This window comes from Myxocyprinus asiaticus, chromosome 32 (genome assembly GCF_019703515.2).
Source record: "Myxocyprinus asiaticus isolate MX2 ecotype Aquarium Trade chromosome 32, UBuf_Myxa_2, whole genome shotgun sequence".
Classification (NCBI taxonomy): domain Eukaryota; kingdom Metazoa; phylum Chordata; class Actinopteri; order Cypriniformes; family Catostomidae; genus Myxocyprinus; species Myxocyprinus asiaticus.
Window position 1 is genome coordinate 13555352 of NC_059375.1, and position 23145 is coordinate 13578496.

Genomic DNA, 23145 nt, shown 5'->3' on the forward strand with positions numbered 1-23145 from the left:
TACTGCTGAAGTATAGTGTAGCCCCCACTCTTGCCTTTATCTCTTTCCACCATTGTTGGTTTTTTTCTGTCCCGCCTGTAGAGCATTTTGTACTGTTGCCTTCTGGCTTTATACCTCTACGACACGTTTTCCCAGTGCAATATATTTATTTTTTGAAAAAAGAGCCATAGTTTCAAAGCATCCAGAGATAACCAAAGAGCCTCTGTTATAATGTCAACCACAACCGAAGAGATTACTGGCATCCCCCAAACATGTGCTTTACAATGGGAGCTGTGAATGTACAGATGGGTTTTATTTTTGTTAAATGTCAGAGAACCTTTGGCTCACTCACTTGATCGATGTCAAAATTCAGTCATGATCATTTGTTAGGGCTGGCCTGTTGGCATCTACTGTCTGTAACATAAGGCACTTATCTTTATGTGCATGTGCTTATGCAATGCCTTTATTTATCACTATGGAGATGGCACTATGTTAAAGGTGTTACTGTACAGAGTAATTTTCACTCCAGTATTGACAGCTGCCAAAAGTGACTTGACAAGACAGGACAAGACAAAAGTATGTGAAATAGAACAAGGGTGTTATCCCATCTTGTTTAGTTAAGCCTGCACAAAAGACTGTCTATGCAGCAACAGGTAGAACTTGCAATGCAGAGATATTATATAAGTATTGACATAGATATTGCAATCATCGTTGAGTGATTTGCTCATAATGTTAAGTATGATATGACATCTTACTATTGAGCTGGACCTGAAACAGTAGCTTATGTTGTTTTTTTTGTCACGCCCAAGCTGAGCTTCCATCCAAAATAGGTCTGCTTGTCTCAGCGGATCGTCATATTTTCGGCATATTTCCAACATGTTTTCAGATGCGATTGCAATTAGTGTAATTTAGTTCCATTAAAACTGCTTAAAATTGGAACACAAATCTTGCCTGAAAATCATTTTCTTTGTCATTCTTCAGGTACTCCTTATTCCCATCATGCTCCTTCAGCTTCAGTCTACCCTCCTGATCCCAGAATGCCCCATTCAAAACGACCTCACGTTCAGCAGTATATGCCCTCGTATATGAACAATGCCACCCACTTCCCTTTCCCATACCCACCTCACCCAGCCTCCCCCAAACCCACCCATGCCCCTCTATCCCGCGTACACAGCAATACTTCCTTCTCCCTCTCCTCCCCTGCATCCACCCCTGGCTCCCCCAGCCCCAACAGCTCAGATGTCTCAAGCCCCATGTCCGACTTCAACCTGTTGTCCCCTCCTCCTGCTCAGACACCTGCTCAGACACCCACTTTGTGGCCACCCCACACCCAACCTTTATTTTCCCTGGCTAATATGCTGTCCATGGCCATGAGCATGGCACATTCCTTCATGCCTGCCCCGAGCCTTGCACAAGCCATGCCCTCCATGGTACAGCCCATGCCCCCCATGCCAGGCTACCAACCTCAGCTGACCCACCACACACTTCCTCAAGCAGGTTATCCCACTATGTATACACCCAAATATGCACCATGGGAGACGGCGTACAACCCAAGGATGGAGGAGTATTACCGGACCATGGATTCCCAGTTTTGGATCCAAGACAATGTGATTTCTCCACCTTCCCAAGCTACTCCTACATCAGCTTCACCCAGTGGCATTCCCATATCCACCCAGCAGACAGCTTCTACTGTTTCTCAGGAGGGAATGCTGGGAAACCCTCATCTATATCCACAGGAATCCTCCAAGGAATATTCTCTGTCTCAAGGGTACAGACACACTTTCCCCAGGCACTCGCTAGACCAGTGGCCCAGCTCTGGTTCTTCATCTGGGCTGTCATCATCCCCTCGAGCAAGCCCTGAATGCAGAGTAAGCCTCGTATACTGGATTATCCTCTTAAAGAAATGAATAGGAGACCCCAAAATGAAAATGTACTCACCCAAATCCGTTTGACTTTCTTCTGTTGAACACAAAAGGGGATTTTTGAAGAATATCCTGGCCACTCTTTACTATATTATGAAATGATATGAAGACTGTGGCTGTCAACCTTCAAAAGTATATGGCTCTACTTTTCAGGCCATACAAAACTTTGTGTGAGGAACAGACTAAAATTGAAGTTGTTATTCGCCGAAAACATTGACATCCGCTCTAGCTCTCTTTCATACTGTACATGACAGTCCATGAGAGAAGTAGTGATGTCTGATTCGTAGGCATGTCATAAAATATCAATATATCTATATATTTTGAGGCATTGATACATTAACATCAGCGACATTTCAATTGGAAGCCTAATTTGCGTACTTTCAAATTCACTGTCATTTGGCCTTCTGTTTAATGTAGTCTGGTGTAATAGTATTGGGAGACCACAAGAGTGTTATAACATTTACTGATTCCAGTCGCGGGAAGGACAAGGCAAATAAGTCCAAACTGTGGATCTAGTCACCATACACTCAAACTTTACGAAGGTTTTTGTTCTTCTTCAAGAATGAACAGAGTGACATTGATGTGTTTGCAGGTTAGTGTATGAAACTGGTGTATCTGCGCAAACTGAACGATTAGAAATGATTATGCAATTTGTCTGTATGTAAACTAGAAGAGGCTTCATTCAGTCTGTTAAACCACAACAAGACATACTTGTAACCGAAAATACATTGTGTAGGCTATATGAAAGATACATATACTCAATATTTCATCCAGTAATGGCTAGAGTAAATAATCTTTGTCCTTTGAAAATGACTGGGGTCGAATTTAATGGAAAACGGCGGCGATGTGAAAAAGGCATCGACCCCAAGCCTACTGATTCGTAAAAAAAATTGCACTTAAGTCGGATCTTTTTAATGAATCGATTGATCTATTTCACAAAACTAATCTGAATGATTCATTCACAAATCAGACCAATCTGGTTCTAAAGTTCAACTTACTGACTCAATGAACCAGTCACAGCAGTTTACAGCCAATAACAACTTAAAATACATTTTGTTCCTTGTGCAATCACTGTCGTAAGGCTTTAGAGTAGCATGGACCACTTTTATTATACTTTAATGGTTCTTTTTTTTTTTTTTTTTTTTTTTTTACATTTTAGACCCCATTCATTGTTTTTTATGTGGCCAGGATATTCTTCAAAAATTCACCTTTGTGCTCCTCAGAAGAAAGTAAGTAATCTGGGACATGAGGGCGAGTAAATAATGACATCATTTTCATTTAGGGTAAACTTTTCTTTTAACATTGAGTAAATGTTTAGCTTTGCTAAATACAATATGATTGTTTTCATTTCCACAGTTTTGGCAAATGCTGCATGCACATTTTATGTCACTGAATGTAAATGGCCAGTGTTGCAATATTAGTCCAAAATGTCCTTATCCTGAGTTATGAAACTCAGATGTAAAAGTTTACCTGAATAAATGGACTTGCGCTCTCTCCAAGGTGTCGTCATCCAGTCCTAAATCATTATCCCAGCTGGCAGCACCAGAGAGCACCAGAGGTTCTCAGTGCCAAGAAATCTCTTCAGCATCTGGTAAGAAATTTGACTCCTAAACACAAACGCACAGAGGCACATATGCATACACTTATACAACACAATTACGTACTACATTGTTCACTTAGGCTTTTCTTCTTTACGTAATGTGGTTTTATAATGAAGTGGGTCCAAATAAATGGTTAACACCTCTCGCTCTCACAGAGAGTTTTGTGGACATTATTACCTATTAAATATGCCTGTGGAGGTCTTGCACAACCAAAAATTCTGTTTGGAATGTTCTACATGGCCAGAACTGCGTAGTAACGTTGGCTATGTTTGGAATGGAATAGTAGCTGTTATACTAATGGATGGAATACTAATAATGTGTTAAACAGAATGTATTATGCAATGATAAATGTTTCTAACAGTACTATTCTACAGTGTTGTCAAATTAGCTCATTACATTGCTTGCAGAATGGCAGGGTTGGGCTGTAATGGAATACATGTAACTGTGTTACTTATTCAGAATGCAAAAATGAACTGTAAACATAACGGGCCTGAATAAAGTTCATTTTTGTATTCTGAATATGTAACGCTTGTTGGAAAGGGGACGAGACAGTAGAGTTGACTGCAAACTGCCTTCAGTTTGCCTTCTGCCTTCCATAAAGAAAAACATCAGAGTCCAACTCCACATCTAATTTAACGAAATCAAGGTATTGCTAAGTTCATGAAATTTTCCTGGCAAATAGTATTCTAGAAGTATTATTGTATTCTGAATACGTTACTTATTTATGTGATGTATTGGGATACATTACTGAATACATTTAAGGGAGATAATTTAGTATTCAGCCTAGAATACTCTAAGTATTCTACCCAACCCCGCTGAAAGGAATATTTCATACAAAAATGAAAATTCTGTCATAATGTACTCACCCTTATGTCGTTCCAAACCCGTATGACTTTCTTTTTTATGCGGAACACAAAATATGTTTTAATTAACATCCTGGTCCGTCTTTGTTAAACAGTGGCAGTGGATAGTGACTCACTTTTAAAGCTTAAAAAGGACCCAAAAGTATCATAAAAGCAGTCCATGCCACTCGTGCATCATATTTGCAAGTCTTCTGTAGGCATACAGTATTGTAGGTTTTGGTGACAGACAACCCGAAATTGAAGTCTTTCATCAGAAAATCTGTTGCGCACTCATGAGCGCTTTGAAAGAAGCTTGTTCACAACGGCTCACGCATTTATGCAAGAAATTGCGTACTTTAGCGGAAAAAAACCATTAGAGTAAATAACTTCTGACATAATTATATGGTGAATTATTCCTTTAATTCAATAACTGATGCCCTTCTGTTACATAAGTCATGCTTGGGGAGATTTACTGGGTTTTATAGGCAGCCATCACTTTGTCATTATTCTTTCACAACTTTCCCATATCTTTATATCACTCTCTCTTTTTTCAGATCCAAAGTCTACTGTGACTGTGGGCCGTTTTCAAGTGTCCCCCAGTAAAGAGATTCAAACCACAGGCACTCACACAGAACATGGAAATGCACTCATAAAAGCATCGACCACACCTGTCGCCCCTCCAGACAATCTCATCAGATTACCCAATCAGCCTATGTCCTCTTTTTTGGCTCATAAGCAAAATCCTGTAACAGAAAACAGCCAGAAGCTCTCCGTTCTTCCTTCCTGTGATGCTCCACATGATTCTTTGAGTTCTGCTGACCAGCCAGAGTCAGAGAGAAGTCAGAAAATGGACCAAAAAGGACAGATGGATGAGCAAGAGCAAAATGAGTATGATAACGATGAGATACCATTGGATAAGAAGCACAGAAGGAAGAAGGTAGGCAGAGCGGATTGTGGTCCATGTCTCATGGGGACATCAGTGGACAGCGGGTTTTCTGTGGCTTTGGACACTGAGGGGAGGCTGTGGGATGGCAACACGGGCAGCCCTCCATATCCCACTCCTCTCAATAATCTCTGGTTGAGCTACACACGGAACTTGTCCTACATGAGCAGCGACGAATCAGAGAGCGAAGATGATGAGATGTGGGGGGAGCTACAGGAGCTGAGGGAGAAGTAAGGGAATTTAATAGTTTTCCACGTTAAAAAGCTTTGTAGCATTGAAATTATATTCCTCAAACATTCTGATTAAAGTTTGTTCTAAACCCCTAAACGCGTACGCAGATGTAAAGGCTTGGCCAATGCGCTGGCAACGTGCATTCTTATGTTACAGTGGCGGTAGCAAACCTCAGTACTCAGGCAGGCGATAGAGTAACCCTCAGAAATCTGTGCCATTAAACTGGATGTGTTATTATTTAGGTAAGATGCTATAACCTCGTGAGACCCCACGTACACATGCGTGGACGTTGTATTTTGGCTTCACTATACGCAACGCATAATTTCATTTCATTTAAACCGACTGATCTCAGTTTAGGAGACTCTGTGCTGTAAAAGTGTTAAACAGTCGACGGACGGAGTCATGTGACAAAACAGCATGGCGCCATTCACAGCAGGGTTTGTCTTTGGAAGAAACAGCAACAAAACTACATTTGGTATAAAGCCTTAAGTTTTTACATTGAAACCTGTTTGAGTCAAAAGATTAGAGTCTGTAGTTTCATTCAGTCATGCCATTTTTTTAATTTGAGCGATTTATCGCGAAACGCCACACTGCTAAACACAATGTACACTAATGTGCACAATAGAACAAGGTTTTCATTAGAAATCCTATATTTACTGTGCATTTTCACATTGAGTAAAAAATATGTTGCTTTCAGAGGCTTTATATGGAGTTAGGATGAAAATACGGTGCATTTTAAACTGTCCTGAGACCAGTGCAGACAGACAGCACACTGGAGTCATTCACTAAATTGGGAACAAGGGAGCAAGGGAGCATCCTATAGCTTTCCTATGAAGCCATTTGCATCCAATCCAAACTTCCTATCAAAAGTTCAGTTTCAGGCTGCAGATGATGTTTGAACCACTCAACATGGTTGGCAGACATGGGACAATGATAATCAGTATTTAGATTCAGAATTTTATTTTAACTTGGCTGTGATTGGACGATGCTGCCCATTACTTGTATCAGAAATAATTATGCTAATTTCTGATGCTTCAGCACTGGCTATCACATGTTTGTTTGACAGTGCAAAGAGAGAACATTGAGAAATTGAAGAAACCATTGTAACATAAAAGTCAAATCAAGTTAAATAATTTTTATGTGTATAGTTTTTTTATTTGTGCTTTTCTCAATACACATTGCTCCAAAGCAGCTTTACAAAAAATCGGCTGTAATGTCTTTAATGTCTCAAAAACATGAATAACCAACACTCCTGGAAAGATAATAAACAATCTGATAAAAAAAAAATCTGACTTTCTATAGTTATGTGGACATACATTTTTAGGAAAAATATTTGCTCCAGATTTTTTATTTTTTGCATGTTTATTAGGTGCTAGTAGTTACAAATCAAAAAGGGAAATGGAAAATCCACACTGCTGTCATGCTCAGGTGTCAGGAGGATAAATATATCGACTTAAACTTACTTGCTCAGAAATAACTGTTGCTCCGCCATGAAAGTAGTTGGGAATGTCGAGAATGTAATGCTTACTTGCGTTGTCTTAAGAATCGCAGTCTGACACATTTTGGAACACAACAATGCACAAAATCAAGCTTACGTACGTACTTGTTCACGTACTTGAGTACAGTATGTTTCAGCTTTTACGCGAAACTGAAGCCTAAAACGTCTTTTGCATGAAGGCATTTCCTTCATGTTCTTCTCTCAAAATCTTTTTTCACCTCTGTCTGTCAGGCATCTGTGTGAGGTGCAAACTCTGCAGATGATACAGAAGCGAGAGATAGAGGAACTATATGCCAAAATGGGGAAGGTTCCTCCTCCTTGCATTGTGTCTCCAGCAGCTATGCTGTCTAGCCGCCAGCGCCGACTGTCTAAAGGAGGAAACTTCCCATCATCTCGCCGAAACAGCCTGCAGAGAGTGGACATTCTCCCATTAACAGGTGATACACTTATCCATAACCAGTTTTATGTATCTCGATTTCAACCGTAATCATTAGGGCGAAACTATAGGCTCCATCCTACCGCCAACAAAGACTGTAAATGGAACTGAAATGGAACCTCATAAGTAACTGATTTAGAAACACCTTACATAGGCAAAAAAAAAAATGTTATTGCTGTATTAGCTTGGAAACTTGCAAATACCAAACTCCACTGAAACATAGGATGGCAGGGGAATAGTCGTATTTTTGAGTAAAGCGCTACCTGATTTGTAAGGGTTAGGTTAAGGTATGGTTAGATTATAGTTTCTTCGACCAAGGTAGCGTTTTCCTGACAAAAATATTTCGCACTGAGACTCGACTCACAATTGATTTTTTAATAAGGTTTGGCATTAGCTTGTTGCTAAGCTAACACCACAATACACTAATAAGCATTAAATAGATAGCACACACAAATATTTTGAAAACTGGTCCATTTTAATTACATTTAACTATTTTTATCATTATTTTTTTTAGTATTTGAATGAATTATTTGAATAATCTTGAAATTATCTTCTTCATGAAGCGTACATGTGATTCTGCCTTAGAATTCTGACTACCTTTTGAAACAGCCTTTGCATCGTTAACAACATTAAAATGCTGCCTATGTAGGCAGCTTATTAGGTTTTGGAACAGAGCCATAGAACTGGTTTTTGTTCAGGCTAAAAATGCTATTATGTTCTTAATTGAAAGAAGCAAGTAATCAGCAAAATGAAATGTTTAACATTTTTCTGTGCTGTGACTGGTCCACAGGGATCATGAGGAAAAATTCCTTGAGCGGCAGCAGCAGCAGTTCCCTGGAAGGTTCAAGGCCTACTAAAGGAGTGACTTTTGCCCCTGATTTTACTATAATTGTAAGATTATTCTACTGATTACAGGCATTACATTCAGTACAGAGTTTCCCCCATTTAATGAGTATAATTTGTTCCTGAAGTCTGTTTGTTAAAAGCATTATTTAAGCCCTTAATTACCATCTGCTTTAATTATTAAAACTATTCTGCATTGCTGGTCTACAAAATGTTAACCAGCATTATGCTTATTTATAATATTGTAATAATATATTTATTATTAAATATTTAAAATATTATATATATATATATATATATATATATATATATATATATATATATATATATATATATATATATATATATATATAATGTCAGGAAAAGGATGTGAACCCGTTTGGAATTACTTGCATTTTGGTATAAAATCTGGTTTGATCAGTGGCGGGCCGTGCATTTTAAGTCTAGGCCATCAGTGTGATTCATGCCATTAAGGAAACACAGTTTCACAATGAATAAGACACCCTATGCCTTTGGGCATCATATATTATGTCGCAGCTAACTAATAATACCGATTGACATTTTAAAAACACGTCCACGCACGAAAGCCAGAACTTGAAACGACACTTAATGCTCAAGCAAGCCTAATTTTAACTGCAGCATGACTGTTTTGTGAAATGAACGTCTCCCGAACAGACATTCAAAAATCATAATTTTTCATATGAATCTACCAAGGAGGTCTATAATACCTGGAAAAATCTATCTAATAATATTTGCGATTTAAATGTTGCTTGCAATAAACTTCATTTCGTCAGGGTACACAGTTATGCTGCGTTCCATTCAAGTTGGATGAGGGATATTCCTACTTGATATCTCCGACCATAAATGCATTCCATTCCCCGATATTCAGAACTGTAACGCTCCCGTTAGCTTAGCAGGGGTTTGACTCTCATTAGAGATGTCTCCTAGCAACCCAACTGATAAACAATGCTGCAGCACTAGCATTTGTGCTTCAGGTGTACGATTACCAAAATAGATTATAATGTTTTATATACCTGTTTCTGCAGACGTTTGTTAAACAAGCTTTAATATCATGTAATGTGGAAACGAACTCATTTATCGATATTACTTAATAAAGTGAATGTTTATCACTTTATATGCTTTGTATATCTCCCTGAGTGTCGACTTGTATGTGTGACATCATGCCCCTGCACCTCGGTGAAATCAGAGTTGTGAATTTCTGCACGAGCCTACAAGTTGTTATTCTGACTTCAAGATGCATTCCATTGCACTTTTCCTAGTAGGAAATTGTAAAATCCGACTTTCCGGGTTGAATGGAACGCAGCACTACTTTTCAAAAGTTTATCCGACACTGAATGCTCAAGCAGCCTAATTTACACTTAGAAAACTCCTGATGTTGCTATAACAATGCAAAAATCACTTACCAATTTCCTTGCAGTGAAAATCAGTCCTCCTTTCCTGTTTAATAAATTAAGCAATCACACGGTCATGCAGAACATCTCGTGTTTTTAAATCCATAAGGATCTCTTTCTCAGTGTTGATGTGGCACTGATGACAGTCAACTCGTCAGCAAGATCTCGCGCTCTTCGCTTTCAAATTACGTAAATCACTTAAAGCGTGATTGTGTCACTCAAGGCCAGCTAGAAGGGACATATCCTAAAGATCACACCCACCAAGAACAAATAAATCAATCTGATTGGCTGATGAATCTGACATTAGATGCACATTCATTTGCACTGTTGAGGGATTCTGTGGAAATTCTGAAAGCCTGAGGTGGTGGAGCTCAGACTCACGTGCCGCTTCGGACATGCGATTTGTGAAACAGTTGTCATGCTTCGCTTGTAAGCATCAAGGAATAAATTCTGACTGGACTGTGTTTGTAGATTAATTAAGAGTGGAAAGCGATTAAAAATACATAGGCAAAAAGGAGACTGAGAACGAAAGGATGAAAAATATTTATTTATTTGGCATGTTAGGCCAGAAGAGAAGGATTTGCTGGCCCTGAGAATTTGCCACTGGGTTTGATCTTCATCTAAGTTACACTAATGAACAAACACAATCTGTTTTAACTAATAACACACAAATTATTGTATTGTTCTTATACATATTGAAAACATCATTCAAACATTCACAGTGTAGGTTGGAAAAAGTATGTGAACTCCTAGGCTAATGATGTCAACAAAAGCTAATTACAGTCAGGAGTTGGTAAACCTGGCATCCAATCCAGAGACTGGAGGTGTGGGTTAGAGCTACTTTAACTTATAAAAAGCACTCAAACATTTAGAATTTTCTATTCGCAAGAAGCATCTGCTGACGTGGACCATGCAAAAAAGATCTCAGAAGACCAATGATCAAGAATTGTTGCTTTGCATAAAGCTGGAAAGCGTTAAAAAGTTATCTCAAATAGCTTAGATATTCAGAATGCTCAATGAGGTTAAAAAAGAACCCTAGAGTGACAGCTAAAGACTTGAAAGAATCATTGGAACTGGTTAACATCTCTGTTCATGAGTCTACTATACAGAAAACATGGCAGGACACCACGAAGGAAGCCGCTGCTTTTCAACAGAAACATTGCTGTGTGGGTGAAGTTTACCAAAGACCACCTTGACACTCCACAACGCTACGGGGAAAATGTTTTTTGGACTGATGAAACTAAGGTTGAATTGTTTGGGAAAAACATGCAGCACTACATATGGCGTAAAAAGGGCACCGGGCATCCTAAGAATATGGCTGATCTGAAGCAGTTCTGTGAGGAAGAATTGTCCAAAATTCCTTCTTAACGTTCTGCAGGTCTAATCCGCAGATACCAGAAACACATGGTTGAAGTTATTGCTCCCAAAGGAGGATCGACCAGTTATTAAATCCAAGGGTTCACTTACTTTATCCAAAGCGCGGTGAATGTTTAATGGGATTTGTTTAATAAAGACATGAAATATTACAATTCTTTGTGTGTTGTTAGCTTAAGCACATTGTGTTTGTCTATACTTGTGACTTTGATGAAGATGAGATTAATGCAAAATACCAGCTAATTCCAAAGGGTTCGCATACTTTTCCTTGCCACTGTATATATAACAAATTACCCCTGTAAGCATGACTTGTGTTTTTCTCACTGACATTTTCATGCATCCAAATGTGAATGCTCTCTCTCTTTTTCTCTTCTCTCATCAGTAAGAACCCTACGCCAGATATATTGGCAGGACTACATCAGACTACCTCATTCACTTGTGACTTTTCTTACCCCACCTAATAGACTAAAGCAGAAAACCTTTGGACAATCAGCCACAGAAAAAATAGTTTTTAGACTCACTTTGCTAATCATAGGCTTGCAATTGCCGCCCGGTCCTCTGCTCAAAGGATCAAGCCACAGTCACTGCCCGTGCATCCATCACCCATTGGACTGAACTACTCTACTGTGTTAATTGAGAGCCTCATTAAACACAGAACAGTCAGTGCCCAGTGCAGATTTAGCATATGGGGCAATCATATAATGATGTAGATTTAGATCTACTCAAAGGCTGAATAGGAAAAACAAAGAGAAAAGATTTTACAGATTGTAAAATCTGATGTACAGTTTCTTATTTTAAGAAGTATTCCCTAAATATATATTACTGTGTGATTTCCACCTTTGGTGACATAAGGAATGCTTTCTTCGTACTGATGCTAGTGTCAATGCCTTAAGAGCTGTTCACATATAGTGTTTAAAAACAGCTAGACGGGGCTAAATGTATTCTGCAAGGATGTATTCTGTGTGAACAGCCCCTTCGTTTGCTTAATTTGGTGAATAGCCAGTCATTTGGCTATTTTATGATGCTGTTGCCATGGCAAACTTAGTGATATAAGGTGACATTGTGTTATGTCTCCATTTGATCTCTCTAATGGTTCAGCACTGACTATGATTCTTAATTGTCTCTTTTGCACTTTCTAAAAACGAACTGAAACAAACTGCTGAACAGGCGCATCTGAAACAACGGTCCACTTCTAGACATCAGTTTTCCTGCTGTCTTCTACTGCCTGTGTTTGCACTGTAGAAACTTCAACAGAAAAGTGTCAATCACCATAACATGTTTAATATTTCTGTTTGACTTCTGCATAAAGTATATTTGACTTTTTTCAAATCAGAGCTTGTTAGGGTCTCTTTTATGACCGTAGTTATAATGTGAACTAAAAACAATGGTGTATTATATATATATATATATATATATATAGATTGAGGGTGGATGGGTTAAAAATATATTATTTTTGAATTGTGTTATGCCAGCTTTAAAATTTCTATCCACTGAGATGCAGTACTTCTTAACTTTGAAGTGGCAACTGTTTTCAGTGTTAAGCAATGCTTATGCTTATGTATATTTATATATTTTTTTAATGTTTAAGTTTATCAGTTTGACTATAATTTACCTGTTATGGAAATATCAATGTATTAAGCAATGCACCAAAAGTCAAAAGTTTCAGCCATAGATAAAATTAAACACAAATGTAAAATTATACGCACACTGCACTTTGGCTCATGGCTCAAAGTTCCATAAGAGTGGCTTTACAATGTACAATACATGGTAAAATTACTGTTGATTTTCTGATAAACTTATGAGACATGCCTACTTAAATCATTCAAGAGGTATTCTGAATGTGAACGATCCAATCAGATGGGTAACTGATAGTAAAAGTTGACTACGTATACCAACATGGCTTTGTAGTATTATATAGTGTTTCCTATTTAGATGCATTGCACCTTTGCATACAGAATGTATGTTGGGTTTCATTTCACACAAACATGCCAATTGCATCATGACCAGGTCTTTTAATCTGATAACACCCATTATTAGTTCATTAAAAACTGTGACAATGTATGAATGCCTTTATATATGCACAGTTTGTAAATGTGTTTCAGATTGAGGTAAATGTGACTTCATGCTCTATTTGATACTGATTGCTTCAATGTGCAATGCAACACTTCCATGCTGTGCCTTTTCTGTCTTATAATAAATATCATGTTCTAAATCATATTTGTACATTAAAACCAATAAATTTTAATAAAGATGACTGTTGTTGGTTTGCATATTCATTTTAGAGACATAATAATTAGGACACGTTTATTGTGTTCTTAAAAAAACAAAAAAAATGAACAAAGGCAAATGAAAACAAACAATCTTTACAACAAATTAGAGAAGCCATCTTTTAAATGGTTTGTATTAGAATTATCGATCTTTGTCCATAGCAGGATCCCCAATAAGTCTGGTGTAACGCTATTCTTGGCATAACAGAGCGAGTATAACATTCACTTTCCATGTCTCCACACTAACGTTGTGGAAAACTGCACAATAATATTGTTCCATGAAGATGGAAACACACAGAAACACGTTTTACGGTAAAGATGAGTAAGTGCCTTGGCAAATGCTGAATTCCTCCTCACATTCCAGCCAAACTAATATAATCATTGATTGAAGAGTCTCGTCGGTATCTAGCGCCCTCTGCTGAATGGGTTTTAACTTGTGTTGCCACTTTTGTCCCTTGTCATGTTCATGTCATTACAGTCAGTGCAAACAGTTCCCTGCAGCTCAAAACCAGGACAGTTTAGTTAGCTCCGGTCTTTGGAGCATGTATTTTTGCAGTTCTGGCTTCTTCATCTATTTCATCCATGATTTTTTCTTGGGATACAGAGTAGAAAGTGTAGCCATCTGTGAATAAGTGGTGAAGGCAAATGGTACACACAGATATACAGTCCAACAGAGTAAAACCTAATATGACGTTACAACAATAGGTTAAAGGTTAACAAGACTGAGCCGTTGAATTGGAGAAGCCCACTCTTTCCAAAACAACACACTAAAAGATCGCATTGAGACAGCTGCCTTCTCACGGTTGTGAAACACAACGGAAATAGCAACCTCAGCTGACAACTGTTATGAATCTGAATATGAAATTAAACTTGGAATGTTCTGCTTCAGCTACTACACAATGAGAATGTGCCAAATGATGGACAGGCAGAAAGCACACCCAAGTCTTCTGGATGGCTGATCAATGTGTGCACGGGCCCGCTGTCCCATTTTTGCAGTTTACGCAGTCTAGTGCTGTCTCGGAGACCGGTGAGATATCTCATCGAAATCTTTCAGGGAACAAACATTTACTGCACACCATTCCATAAAAAAATAATAAAAAAAAAATCGCTTACAGCACCTTTAAAGGTGCACTCGGTAACTTTTGTCTTTGTGTCATCTTGGACTTACACTGACACCTAGAGGCTTAGATGCAGCATCATTTAAAATCAATAGTTTTTATTTTCAGATGCCATTGTAGAGACGTAGTATTCACAGTCAGCCATGATTACTTTAATCAATGAGTGAAAGTGTCAAATAACAGGACAGTTACTGAGATTAAACGAATAGTATTCAGCTGGTCATGTGAATCTAACATGGCATTTCGATAAAATCCTGCTTAAAACTGCTCGCACACACATATTACTCACATAGGCTCTCGTTGTAAAAAGATATGGTATTCCAAGGTACTCCAAAGAACATCATGCTACTACACCAGTAGTACAATTACCAAAAACATGTTAGTACCACAGTAGTACCAAAAATCCATGGTGTGTTTTTTGTTAGTGACACCTCAGAGTGGATTAATAGGAATGCTAAAAATAATATTAGGAAACTACAATAAATAATTGTAAGTGATGTTTAAACTAATTTTAGAGTATATGTTTTTGTTTTTGGCATGTCACATGGCAGAACATGTAAACAGTGTTAGTGTCTACTCATCATGATATCTGCAATTTTGATCATGTAATGAGATACAAAAACATATGGTGGTAATATAATAAATTGTGTGTTTTTTTTCTGGACATGAACCATGTAAATAGCATGGTACATCACTATGGTAATCATTCAGTATTATGATTATACGCCAAAATCCATACATCTCTGAACCTGCCAAAATACTATTAATAAGGGTATTAATAGGAATACAATAATAATATTTACTCATGATATCCGCACTCTTGTCAAATTGTTTGATAATTAAATAACGCAATCACGTGTAGCACCGATTACTGTAGCTCTATGGACTATATATTACTACCATTCATCCCACTTGTGCGGAATATTCACGAGGTAATTCGCCGATAAAAACATCATCTCAGGCAGTAAGGTAGCTTTACTCTTATAAAGTCATGTCATAACCTTGTGTAACAGAAAGGATACAAATGCCGAGTACTACAGCTCCGATGGCGAGCCCTGTCGCAACGTTGCGACCCCGGAGCTTGACGGTTTTCTTCTTCCATTGCGCCAGCTCCACTTGTCGGATGAACTGCAACTGTTCTTTGCTCAAACCCTCCTTTGTAGGGTCTAATCTCTTAGCAAATTGGGCTTCTGACTTCGAGTCCCCTTGACTACTCCTGTCAGCCATGTTTCAAGAGCGGTTGGTGTGACGTAATGAAAGATGGTTTTTTTTCTCATCATGGCTGCACCGCATTTGCGCAGCATTTTGAACCGTTCCACAATTGTTAATAAAATAAAATAAAAAATAAAATAAAATAAAAATATATTTTTTTGTCGGTTTACAAACAATACACATATTTCAAATTTAACCCTACTTCGCATGTAATTAAAAATGGGCTGGACTTAGCTGCACGAATAATGCATTAAAAAAAGTAAACTCGAAAAAGAAAATATATAATTAACATTTTCACTTTTATTTTTTCAATCACATTGTTATTAAGGCTCCTCGCTGTCATAATTCAGGTGTAAATATCATTCAGAAAGCTTCTGAAGCAAAATATTTACGGTGTTACCATGTGTTAACTGTTACTTTTCTCAGCGCCGGTTAGGATGGACCAATCAGAGTCCTTTGTGATTAATGGATAAGTATTTATGAAACATATTTTTTAGAAATTGCAAGGTCATATTTACATTTAGTTTATATCATATAATAATCATTGTGATTAATATATTTAAATTAATATACATCTTGGCATCTAGATCTCTCCTTAAAAAAAACAAAAAAAAAAAAACAAAAAAAAAACAAAGCATTGTGATTTGACTGTGGCTGAGCGGAGGATTCGGCTTTTCTCAGTCGGCGATCGCCCCCTGCAGGAGCTGTAGCGTCGATCCCCCCTCAGCTATTTAATGACAAAATTTCGTCATCCACTGTGTAGTTAATAGCAACAGATTTTCTTTCGTTTCGAAAACGATCACCGAGTTAACCGAATACAACCAATCTATAGCTTACTTCTGTTGTGCAACGACAACTCTTTACGAGCATACAATGGCGAAAAGACCGATGTTCTCACGACCTTCCAGTGAAAATAGCAAGTTTGGAGAGGTGCCATCAGACATTTTAACTGATACTCTGAGTGACCTCAACAAAAGAAACAAATCCAACATGGAAAATGTATCAGATATCTGTGGAAATTTTTTAGAGATCAGAAAATAGTGGGTAAGTGCGTGGTCGCCTCACACGCACCTAACAGACAAGTCAAACCTTCCAGACCCTTACAAAAATGACTGTGCTGATGGCACTATGAATGTGTGATGGTATCAGATGTAATAACATGGTACTTTGATGTATGATACTGTTTGATTATGTTACTGAACTATATATTTCAATACCATTTCATTTACATGACACTCCAAAGAACTTAAAAGAATACCATGAGACCACCATGGTACATGTCCAAAAATGTGGTAGTATCATGTTACTTTTTGTTATTATCACAAATACTTATTATTCTGATTCGTTGTGCTCCACAGAAAGTGTATTTCTTCTGTGTGAGGAGCTTGGATTTGACCCAGTGGTTGGATACAATGCCATTGAGTTACTGGAGAGGTCATTTATAAAATTAAAGAAATAGTTCACCCAAAAATCTTATAATTTATCACCCTCATACCATCCGAGATGTGTATGACTTACTTTCTTCTGCTGAACACAAACGAAGATTTTTATAAGAATATCTGAGCTCTGTAGGTCCATACAATGCTAGTGAATGGTGACCAAAACTTTGAAGCTCCAAAAAGCCTATAAAGGTAGCATAGAAGCAATCCATATGACTCCAGTGGTTAAATCTATATCTTCTGAAGCGATCCAATCGGGTTTGGGTGAGAACTGACAAGAATGTAACTTTTTACTGTACTTTTTTCCATTGCCATCTCAAGACACGATCATGATTTCAAGCTCTATTGCACTTACTAGTGATTGACGCATGCGCAGAGCGCTAGATGGCACTGGGAAGTGTAATCTAGCTTGAAATCATGATTGCTAAGAAGACTGCTGATGTCTAGATTTATAGTGAAAAAGAGTTACATTTTGGTCTGTTCTTACCCAAACCCGATTGGACCGCTTCAGAAGACATGGACTGAACCACTGGAGTTTTATGGATTACTTCTATGCTGCCTTTATGTACTTTTTGGAGCTTCAAAGTTTTGGTCACCATCCACTTGCATTGTATGGACCTACAGAGATATTCTTCTAAAAATCAGAAGAAAGAAAGTCATGCACATCTGGGATGGCATGAGGGTGAGTAAATCATGAAATCATTTTCATTTCTCTGTGTACTATTCCTATAAGGATAAACATTATTCAATGTAAACCTCTTTAAAACACCTTCACTTTGTCATACTGTAGGTGTATGACAAAACATCTTGAAGATCGAATCCTCAGCCAGAAGAGTCAGGCAACACAAGACACATCATGTGGGGGCAAAGGCAACTATGAGGATCTCATCTTTCAAACACTCAAGGAGAAGTTCTTCCTCTTCATCTTCTCAAGTGTTCAGATAGCCAGTAAACTAGACCTGCATTCTAATGTATGTAGATATCATCAATGTGATCAAAACAAATATTCTATTATGCTGTGAGGTGTTGTATTTGTTCATTTTCGTTACCTAGCTTGTGAACAACGACACTGCACTGAGATATCTGTGGGCGGTCAGCTACTCTTGTTCCAAAGAGAAACTTTGGACACAGAGATTTTCATTTTTAAAACTCTCAACTTTGATTTGAATGTTCCAAATGCTTTACTGTATGTGGAGACACTTTTGGAAGTGCTGGGTAAGTTTACTCAACCTCAATTCTGGCTGTATTTCTCAGATAACTTTAGATTGCAGTTAAACCAAACAGTCTTTAACACTGCGTATTGTACCCTCACATAGGCCATAATTATCCAACAACCCCTGTGGCACATCTGCACCGCTTGTGCATCTATGTACTGCTGTTTATTTACCTGCAGAGGGAGCCAATTTACCACTTATTGCTCATATCTGCCACTGGATGCCACATCACGACCCATGAGCAAAGGTTTGTTTTAATATCCCTACTTGTTTGTGTGTGTGTGTGTGTGTGTGTGTGTGTGTGGTTTTTTTTTTCTTTCTTTGTAATCCACTCTCACTAGTGAAGTCCTTAAAGTTGAAGCATGTAATCTATTCATTGTAAAAATACTCTCTTCTAATGGCTTAAAGGAAAAGTTAAACCCAAAATGAAAATTCTGTCATTATTTACTCATTCTCATGTCATTCCAAACCCATTTGATGTCAGCTCCTATATAAAGTGCCCAAATGTAATATGGCAGCAAATCAATAACATCAAATCTCATCTGTTCTATTTGATTCGTGCTCTGTTTACAGGAGTTGATCAACGATTTAATTTTAGAGTGCATAAAAACTTCAGTTTTGGTCTGTTCATCATACAGTCATCGTATGCCTTCCGAAGACTTAAAATATAATGCACAAGTTCCATGGACTACTTTTTTGATACTTTAAATAAGCTGTTAGTAGGCTGATTTCCAAAAAACAATGTGTAAACACTGGTTCTGTGGAACTTTCAAAACATTGCTCTGTTTTTTTGAATGGTCCAACATGTGGATATCTGGCTCAAGCAATGCCATTTTATAGTGGGACTTTCTGTTGTTCTGAACAATGAAAGATTGGAGACTAGGTGGTTGTTTGGAAACAGGCATTACACTTTCAATTCCGTTTGGTGCAGCTTGAAGTTACACACTTCACCTGAGTTAAACATTGCAGTGTTTGGTGCTGCCACGGCTTGATCTTGTGTTTGTAACAGAGCCAAGTTTGTGTCAGTGACAGAAGACTTCATGCTTTTGGGAGTTGGAGTCATTGCTGCGGCCTTCATTCATCATATTTCCACATGGGAAAAGGTACAGAACTGCTACTGAATATAGATTATGATAATTCAGTCATTCAGCTGTGAAGTGTGTTTAAATATGAACAAGATTATCATTTCCTGGAGGAAATACCAGTGCTTACAAGGCAGAAAATAAATAGTGTAAAGTTTTAGCTAAGCTCAGATTTAAGGCTTTTGATTTGCATACATAAAATGCCACATCAGAGCCATTTTGGCGTTTTTATGACACTCAGCATGCGTCTTGTTTTCTGACAGATGCACAATAGAATCAACATTTGTTATGTTAAACAATACAGTGACAATTGCTGTGTTAAATAATTATGCAAGGAAGACAAGACCTATTGCAATTCATTATGCAAATATTATTCTGACATTATCATTTACATTTGATTTATTGTAAGTCATAGAGAGATTTTGAACATTTAATTTTATAAAGTATGTTTTCAAACCCCACAACATTCAGCACACTAAAGGCTGAAATGATCTACATAACAGCTTAAATAAAGTCGTCGGCTGATAAGGTTAAGCGCTTCCACTAAGAAAAAAAATAAAGAAATAAACGATTTGTTGGCACAACAAACATAACAGATGAAAATAAATAGCATCTACTCAGAAACGTACATATTTATAACATTTTTAGCTTGACTTAATTTGCATTAATGCATACAACACAAAATATTATTTAGAAGGTGATCTTAGAGTGATACATAATGTAAAAGAATAATTGTGAGTTCTTTGAACTTCTTTGGCTTAAAAATCCATAAAGTTAAGATTTTAAGTACGACTAACTCAAACGATCAAGTTCAGAACTGAGGTTGTGGGGAATACCCATAAGCCCTTGCCAGTGGAATAATTTAAGCACAGTTGTTTGGTCAAAAGGAACTTATTGGGGCATTTAATTAGATGTTAATAACTATATAATAATAATAGTTAATAGTTCATAGAGATTTGAGCTCTTTTTTATTATTATTGATGTTGTATTACTGTAATTAGTTGTTTTACCATTAGGTTGATTAGTGTGTCCTTTGGTGATGTTGGATCCTGTTCATTCCAAGTATATTTGACTGTTTCCCACAAGATGTCAAGGAACACCAACTATAGACACACCTACTCCAAATAAAGCCCCCCTTGGATCACAAAGCGATTTCATTGGCTGAAAGAACTTTTAATATTATAAGCAGTCACTATATGATACATGTTGTCTTATTTATGTAAATATATAAAAACGAACTTTTAAATTATGACACATATCATATTGTTAAAGCGAAGATATAAATTGAAAATTTTTCCCCAGTTAGCTTACAAGCTAACTGGTTAGCGTACTAGCTTAGCTTCTTCTTCTACTCTTTATTTTCATCATGTTTCTCCTCAATGTCACTACCTAGTGGTATGGGGGCATGATTGTATTCTATAGAACTTTAGAACAATAGAACTTCTAAAGATATTAATTGTTATTTTGCAATATATGTAGGAAATCATGAGTACTCACATTAAAATGAAGACTCCAGTCATATCAGTAACTTTTTAAAAGCTTTTTTATTCTACATGGAGAGGGTCCACACATAAGGGCTGCCATTTTACAATCACATGACCAGCTGAATACTACTCGCGTAATCTCAGTAGCCGTCCTGTTATTCGACACTTTCACTCATTGATTAAAGTAATCATGGCTGACTGTGAATACTACATTTCTACAATGGCATCTGAAAATAAAAACTATTAATTTTAAATTATGCTACATCCAAGCCACTAGGTGTCAGTGTAAGTCCAAGATGACACAAAGACAAAAGTCACTTTTAATTTTTACACTTTGTGGTTAAGGTTAGGTGTAGGTGTAGGGTTGCTGCAAGATTCCAAATGAACACAACAAACACAGAATTTGACATCCAACAGTTGTAAGACCTCAGCATTTCGCTGGTTATTTGAAGGGGGCGTGCCTTGTAGTAGTCTTGCAGGACACAGACAGACCCTTCTCGTTCAATCCATGTAATTTTTCTTGCGCATGTGAATGTGCATAGCTGAAGTGCAGCTTTATCTGCACTTCTCTGAGGAATCAATTGTTTAATGACTGACCTCAGTCAATATTTTCTTATGAGCCAATTAAATTAAGTAGTAACAATAATGTAAATAAAAGTTTGAAACAATGTGCTATTAATTGTTAAATCTTATTCGTATGACATACCGTTTCAATAAATAAAGTTGAATGAACTGATACATTTGTGTATATATAACAAAGGTTTTGTAGTTATGCTGACATAAAATGACCATAAGTTGAATTTACTTAAAAAAGCATGATGCAAAAATGCTACATATATATTTGAAGTAAATTTTAAAGTAAAAATGTTTTTCAGTGAGTTAAATTAATTTACGATCTTTAATATATATAGGGTTCGGGGTTTATAACTAATCCTAACCAGAATGTTTGAGTCTTGGCTGGGGTCCCTCGTCCCTCCGGCTCCGCCTTGGTCTGTCGGTCACCTGGCTCCGCCTTGGCTCTCCGATCCTCTGGCTGCGCCTCGTCCCTCCGATCTGTCAGCTCCACCGGGGACCTCCTTCCCTACAGCTCCACCTTGGTCCTCAGTCCCACTGGCTCCACCTCAGTCTTCTGATTCCCCAGCTCTGCCTTGCTCCTCCGAGCCTCCAGCACTGCCTTGGTCCTCCCTGCCATCGGCTCCACCCTGGCCCTTCGAGTCTTCGGCTACTCTCCGGGCACCAAGTTCCATGGCTCTGCCCCTTGAGCCTCTCACGGCTCCGCCTTCCATGGCTCCGCCCCTCGAGCCTCTCATGGCTCCACCCCCCACAAACTTTGCCCTGGTCCCATGCCCCTCGCCCTTTCTCGCCACGCCATGCCCCACACCTCAACATGTCTTCAGAAGCAATCTAATCGATATTGAGTTCGAACAGACCAAGTTATAACTCCTTTTTCACTGTACATCTTGCCATTGCAGTCTCTTGGCACGATCATGATTTCAAGCTCAATTACACTTCCTACAGTGCTTGACGCATACATAGAGCGCTCGATGGTGCTAGGAAGTGTAATCGAGCTTGAAATCACGATCGCCAAGAAGACTGCTGATGTCAAGATTTATAGTAAAAATTGAGTTATATTTTGGTCTGTTTCTCACCCACAATTATCATATTGCTTCTGAAGACATGGATTTAACCACTGGAGTCATATGGATTATTTTTGTGATGCCTTTATGTGCTTTTTGGAGCTTCAAAGTTTTGGTTACCATTCACATGCATTGTGAGGACCTACAGAGCTGAAATATTCTTCTAAAAATCCTCATTTGTGTTCTGCAGAAGAAAGAAAGTCATACACATCTGGGATGGCATGAGGGTGAGTAAATGATCAGAGAATTTTCATTTTTTAATGAACAAATCATTTAACTCAAGCCACATAGCATTGCTTTGGTTGTCAATTTTTGAGATCATTTTGCATTTTTGGGTAAACTATCCCTTTAAAGGTGAAGTGTGTAATTTCTGCACCACCAGTGGCAACAAAGGAAATTGCAATCTGTTTGTTGAGTGGCCTGTCTGGGCCAGACTTTATACAATTTGCTCAACCAATAGTGTGAGTTTGGGGCAAGCTGTATTTAAAACTGACTATTTTTGAAAATAATAATTATTTTGCAGGTCTGTTTGGTGCAGAAATGACACACTTCACCTTTAAAAAGATCCACCAAGACAACAGTGGCAATTATCATAATAGAACAGGTTTTAA

At 37.8% G+C, this 23145-nt stretch overlaps 2 protein-coding genes and 1 pseudogene across 4 annotated transcripts in view; 2 read left to right on the forward strand and 1 right to left on the reverse strand.

Moving 5' to 3' along the window:
* LOC127422778 (serine/threonine-protein kinase WNK4-like) overlaps positions 1 to 13335 on the forward strand; it is an 82270-nt gene extending 68935 nt beyond the window's left edge. For 2 of the 3 annotated variants that reach the window (XM_051666532.1, XM_051666533.1), the window contains 6 exons: positions 961 to 1847; positions 3402 to 3492; positions 4899 to 5517; positions 7248 to 7453; positions 8243 to 8343; positions 11464 to 13335. In XM_051666532.1, the coding sequence (XP_051522492.1) occupies positions 961 to 1847; positions 3402 to 3492; positions 4899 to 5517; positions 7248 to 7453; positions 8243 to 8343; positions 11464 to 11466 (1907 nt within the window). In that variant the 3' untranslated portion in view covers positions 11467 to 13335. Of the gene's footprint in view, positions 1 to 960; positions 1848 to 3401; positions 3493 to 4898; positions 5518 to 7195; positions 7454 to 8242; positions 8344 to 11463 lie in introns of those variants that run through there. The other variant, XM_051666534.1, reaches the window with a different exon arrangement.
* Positions 13336 to 13436: 101 nt separating this feature from the next.
* LOC127422816 (cytochrome c oxidase assembly factor 3 homolog, mitochondrial-like) lies at positions 13437 to 15711 on the reverse strand. The gene is made up of 2 exons (XM_051666598.1): positions 15489 to 15711; positions 13437 to 13970 (listed from the first exon to the last, which is right to left on the reverse strand). The coding sequence occupies exons 1-2, from the start codon at positions 15691 to 15693 to the stop codon at positions 13867 to 13869; spliced, it is 309 nt and encodes a 102-aa protein (XP_051522558.1). The 5' UTR covers positions 15694 to 15711; the 3' UTR covers positions 13437 to 13866.
* A 2200-nt stretch (positions 15712 to 17911) lies between these two features.
* LOC127422870 (cyclin N-terminal domain-containing protein 1-like) lies at positions 17912 to 21894 on the forward strand (annotated as a pseudogene).
* The last annotated feature ends 1251 nt before the right edge of the window (positions 21895 to 23145 follow it).

Bases quoted from the DNA above. Each gene is read 5' to 3' on its own strand.
- LOC127422816 (XM_051666598.1), bottom strand. From the start codon at position 15,693: ATGGCTGACAGGAGTAGTCAAGGGGACTCGAAGTCAGAAGCCCAATTT. The intron at 13,971-15,488 runs GTATCCTTTCTG...ACTTATTCACAG, and splicing joins AGCTGTAGTACTCGGCATTT to ATGGCTACACTTTCTACTCT.